We start from the raw sequence: 5,119 nt of genomic DNA, 5'->3' as shown, positions 1-5,119 counted from the left end.
TCATTATCAAATAAGTGAAATAAATTGTATTTTATTTAATAAAATATATATATTAAAATAATAGATTCAAAAATATTTGTCAATATGAACATATATGTATTAATAATAAGATTTTTTTTTATAAAAAAACCCAAATAAAATTTTAAGATACACACTAATAATAAAATAAATAACTAACGTAAATAAATTCAGTTTGAAGTGTATAGCACATGTACACCTCCTAAAATAGACGTACTTCCGCCACTTACTATAAAGAGTCAAACTGGGCAATTCAAGTTAGGATGACATATCACATAACCTACCTAAGCGCACTGCTCTTCCGATGCTTCGCTGTGGATTCTCTTCATCGGCAACAATACTCCCAAGCCGCTCCAATCTCAAGCTTTTCGCTCTACAATTCAATTCCATATCGACCCTTACCTACCAGAATGCACAACTCCAAATCCCTTTCCCTGCACTTCAATCCTTCAAACTCTCTTAGCACCTATTTCAGATTCATATCAAAATCTACCTCGTTATTTATCCTATGCACCGCTTTTCCAGTTCTTAACTGGCCAGAACTTCTTAAAATTAGGGCAACAAATCCATGCCCACATGATCCTTCATGGGCTTCAACCCAATGCTTTTCTTGGCGCCAAAATGATTGCCATGTATGCAAGTTCAGGTGGTCTTCAAGCAGCCGTAACGGTTTTCGGTAAAATAAAAGACCCGACTACTTTGTTGTATAATTCGATTATTAGAGCTAATACAAACAATGGGTATCATTTAAAAACTATAGATATTTATTGTGTGATGCATTCTTTGGGACTCAAGGGTGACCATTTTACGTTTCCTTTTGTGCTTAAATCATGCGCGAATGCATTGGATGTTTGGATGGGAGCATGTGTTCATGGACAAACTTTGAGATTTGGGTTGGAGTTGGATGCTTACGTCGGCACGTCTTTGCTTGATTTTTACGTAAAAATAGGTGGATTAAGGGATGCGAATAAAGTGTTCGATCTAATGACTGTTAGAGCTGTGTCCTCTTGGAATGCTTTGATTGCAGGGTATATGAAAGAAGGGGATATACGGGTAGCTGAGGACTTATTTAGGAGAATGCCGTGTAGGAATATAGTTTCTTGGACATCTATGATTTCAGGTAACACTCAAAACGGGTTGGCTGAGGAGGCATTGAATTTGTTTAATGAGATGTTGAAAGAAGGCTCTGAGGTTAAGCCCAATTGGGTAACAATAATGAGTGTTTTACCTGCTTGTGCACACTCCGCTTCTCTATACCGCGGGAGACAGATTAATGAATACGTTAGTAGGATTGGCTTGGATTCGAATCCTTCGGTGCAGACAGCGCTCGTGGCAATGTATGCTAAATGTGGTAGCCTTGCTGATGCTCGTAGTTGTTTCGATAGAATACGGGACGATGAAAAGAATTTGTGTGCTTGGAATACAATGATCACTGCTTATGCTTCTCATGGTCAGGGTTTAGAATCGGTGTCAATTTTTGAGAACATGGTTAGAGCCGGGGTATACCCTGATGCAATCACATTCACAGGGCTGTTGTCCGGTTGCAGTCATTCTGGTCTTGTCAAGTTTGGATTAAGATTCTTCAATTCTATGCAGACAGTGTACTCCATCGAACCAAGACACGAGCATTATGCTTGTGTTGTAGATCTTTTGGCTCGTGCTGGACTATTGGTGGAAGCCAAGGCGTTTATCGAGAAAATTCCAATGCAACCGGGACCAAGCATTTGGGGTGCATTGTTAGCTGCTTGTAGGAAAAGTAAAAATTTAGAGATTGCTGAGATGGCAGCAGAAAAGCTGTTTGTTTTAGAACCGGAAAACAGTTGTAACTATATTCTGCTTTCCAATTTGTATGCTGAAGCTGGCATGTGGAAGGAGGTGGATAAATTGAGAGCTCGTTTAAAATGTCAAGGGGTCAAGAAGAACCCTGGATGCAGTTGGATTGAGATCAACGGAAAAGCGCACTTGTTCCTTGGCGGAGATATATCTCATCCTCAGTCGAAGGAAATATATAACCTCTTGGAAGCATTGCCGGAAAAAATCAAGGCGGCCGGTTATATACCAAACACCAGTTTTGTGCTGCATGACATAAGTGAGGAAGAGAAAGAACACAACCTCATTACGCACAGCGAAAAGCTTGCCATTGCATTCGGGCTACTTAACACAACGCCTGAAGTAGTTCTTCGTGTAACTAAAAACCTCCGAATCTGTGGGGATTGTCACACAGTTATGAAGTTCATATCGAAAATCTATGATCGAGAAATAGTTGTGAGAGATGTAAATCGTTTCCATCACTTTAGAGATGGTGCTTGTTCTTGTGGGGACTATTGGTAATTCGGAACAGCTTCATTTGCAAGACATAAGAGAGACTCACTAGGCTCATTCTGTGGCTGCGTGGCCTGCACTTTGAAAGCAAGTTCAAGGTAAAATTTCAAAGCAACCCGAAATTAATTTATCAAATTTGATCCGATCCGAACCGAATATCGATTCAATTTTAATTCAATAATCAAGTTAAAGTAAACGAATAATTAATTTTGTACGCACTAAAAGTCGTGAAATTTCAAAGGAATGACTGCATTCCTATGGATGCTTTTATGTCAAAGTGTTTTTGCTCTGGACGAATCTCTGGAGGAAGTTTTCACGTACATTGGATTTTTTTACTGTGTTTTATTTGTAAGAAATTGTGGAAAAAAATATCTCTAACATTTGACGAAATAATGATTTTGATTTGTATTTTTGAGGCATTTTGATGACAATATGTTGCATTTTAAGTAAAAAGACCATATCGATGAAAACTGTTAGTTAACAAATTCTCAATACTCCAAAATAAGAGTTTTGTTGCCCTAAAAAAGTTGGTGGTAAAAAAAGAGAGAATTAAAATGAAGATTTAATCAAATATTAAAGACCTAATGAAATATTGCACCAATTATATTAAATGATTTTATATATTTGAACTTTTTATTAATAATAATATATACAAACGTGGTTTTACAATGTTGTTTTAACTTTTAAAAGATATAAACTGGGGTTTATTCTCTTTTTCTCTATTTTTTACGATGTTGTCGATAGTTGATATTCATTATTTTCCCTTTACTTTATTATAGTGTATTTTTGGTTTTTTTTTTATTCTTAATAATTTTGTCTTTTTGACACGTTTTTCTCTGCCTCTATGACATGTTTATCTGCCTCTATGGTGCGTTTTTGTTTGTTTGATTATTGTTTTCGTTTATTTCTTTTAGGGTTAGATTTGGCGTCGCCACAACTGATCAAGTTGACGCTTATTTGTTATCATGATAATCTTCCATGCTTTGGACCTTTAGATTGAATTTGTATATGCGATTTGTGTTCGTGGATAGTATTTTCATATCACTCGATTCTGATTTGTGCTATGTCGGTGATATTTCAATAGTTTTTTCCCTTTTTGATTCGTTTGCCAATGCAATCAAATCTATTTTTATTTATCTCTTGTTCGAATTTATTTGGTTAGATTTTTTAACCCTTTAATTGTATGATTCTTATGTGATCTTGTGTTTAGGAAAATATTCTTTTAATATGTTTAGTTTACAATTGTGGTTGTAAACATTTATTGTAAATTGAATATTTTTTATTTTTAATAAAATTAGTTGATTCTATAAAAAAAAATTAAAATATATGGTTCAATTTAATTAATTTTCATTTTGCATAATATAACGTTAAGTAATTTCAAATTATTACGTTAATTGGTAACTGATTAAAATTATAATTTTATTATCATATTTATACTATTAGTAATTTTTTAATTAAAATAATATCATAAATCAATTCCACGTCAACTAAATTAATAAATAATCAAGATGTTCTTTCTTTTTAAGTTATATTTAGTATTATTATAATGTTTGTTTTTAAATTAATAAACATCTCTCTGTGGGCTATTTGCCCACTTCTGTTTCGTGTCTACAGGATTATCATTCTTAAGCTCAACTCTCTCTCTTCCTAGAAATATTGTTTCTCTTTGTGTTGAGCCTGAACAGTTCGTGGCTACACCTGACTTTTGTGCTGGCATACAAACAATCGAAGGTTGGATCGAAAAGCTCGGAGAATCCACTGCACTTGACCAGGGTTGCAGATTCGATCTCAGTGCTTTCGATACTTGTCTTCGTGCTGGTATCGAAGTCCAATCTACGTTGGTCTCCATTGATGGTAATAAAACTCACACTACTGATTGTTTTCATTATACTGTTCTTTATGCGGCTGGAATTGCTAATGAACTTGGACCTGAAAGTCATGGAGCTTTGGCATGTGCTTTTTCATTACCTTTGAATGAACAATCTAATTACTCCAGCAAAAGACATTCGGTCCTTGTTTTTGGCTTCACTGGTGCTGGTGAAGCCTGCAATATACCATTGAGATATTAAAGCTACAAAGATATTACTCGACGCTCATATGCGAGCAAGAGTGGCTGATTTTGGGTTGGCGAAACAGAGCCGGGAAGGCCAGTCTCACCTTACAACTAGAGTGGCTGGAACACACGGATACTTGGCCCCGGGATAGAGGGGTGCTAGGTGCGGTCGCATCCCTTAAAAATTTTAAATTCTCTTATATATTAGGTATTTGTTTTGTATTTTATATAAATTATTTGACTTCGCACCTCTAAGATTTTATAATATCGCACCCCTAAATTTTTAATATAATTTTTTATATTTGCACTCCCGACACAAATTCCTCCGCCTGAATATGCCCTTTATGGTCAGCTTGCTGAAAAGAGTGATGTTTACAGTTTTGGAAATAAGGTTTGTATGTATAAGCAATGTAGCCTAGGCATGGTGAATTCAGATTATTGAAGTCCCAATATTCCTTTGAATTCAGTTTATGGAAGTTCGAGTCATTGAATCATGTGAATTATGTAAAAATTGCTTTTTTATTATCAAATCTTTACGTATTATAAAAAATTATTAATCTTATCGAACTATTATAAAACGATCATGTGAAATAATCCTATAAAATTTTAAATAATAATAATTTTTGATAATTTAAATGATTATTTTGTTCTAACTTAATAATTTTAATAATTATTTTATAACTATTTGAAAATTTAATAAATTATTTTATAATATTTTGACACTTC

The 5,119-nt window shown here is 34.4% G+C and overlaps 1 protein-coding gene across 1 annotated transcript; it reads left to right on the top strand.

Moving 5' to 3' along the window:
• Positions 1–594: 594 nt before the first annotated feature.
• LOC120120539 (pentatricopeptide repeat-containing protein At3g62890-like) lies at positions 595–4,409 on the top strand. The gene is made up of 2 exons (XM_039140165.1): positions 595–2,320; positions 3,955–4,409. The coding sequence occupies exons 1-2, from the start codon at positions 595–597 to the stop codon at positions 4,407–4,409; spliced, it is 2,181 nt and encodes a 726-aa protein (XP_038996096.1).
• The last annotated feature ends 710 nt before the right edge of the window (positions 4,410–5,119 follow it).

The sequence above is a fragment of the Hibiscus syriacus genome, unplaced genomic scaffold (assembly GCF_006381635.1).
Source record: "Hibiscus syriacus cultivar Baekdansim isolate YM2019G1 unplaced genomic scaffold, ASM638163v2 tig00110339_pilon, whole genome shotgun sequence".
Taxonomy (NCBI): Eukaryota; Viridiplantae; Streptophyta; class Magnoliopsida; order Malvales; family Malvaceae; genus Hibiscus; species Hibiscus syriacus.
The sequence above is the reverse complement of the archived record's forward strand: the minus strand, read 5'-3'. Positions and strand labels throughout refer to the sequence as shown.

Bases quoted from the DNA above. Each gene is read 5' to 3' on its own strand.
- LOC120120539 (XM_039140165.1), top strand. From the start codon at position 595: ATGATCCTTCATGGGCTTCAACCCAATGCTTTTCTTGGCGCCAAAATG. The intron at 2,321-3,954 runs GTGCTTGTTCTT...TCGTGTCTACAG, and splicing joins TTTCCATCACTTTAGAGATG to GATTATCATTCTTAAGCTCA.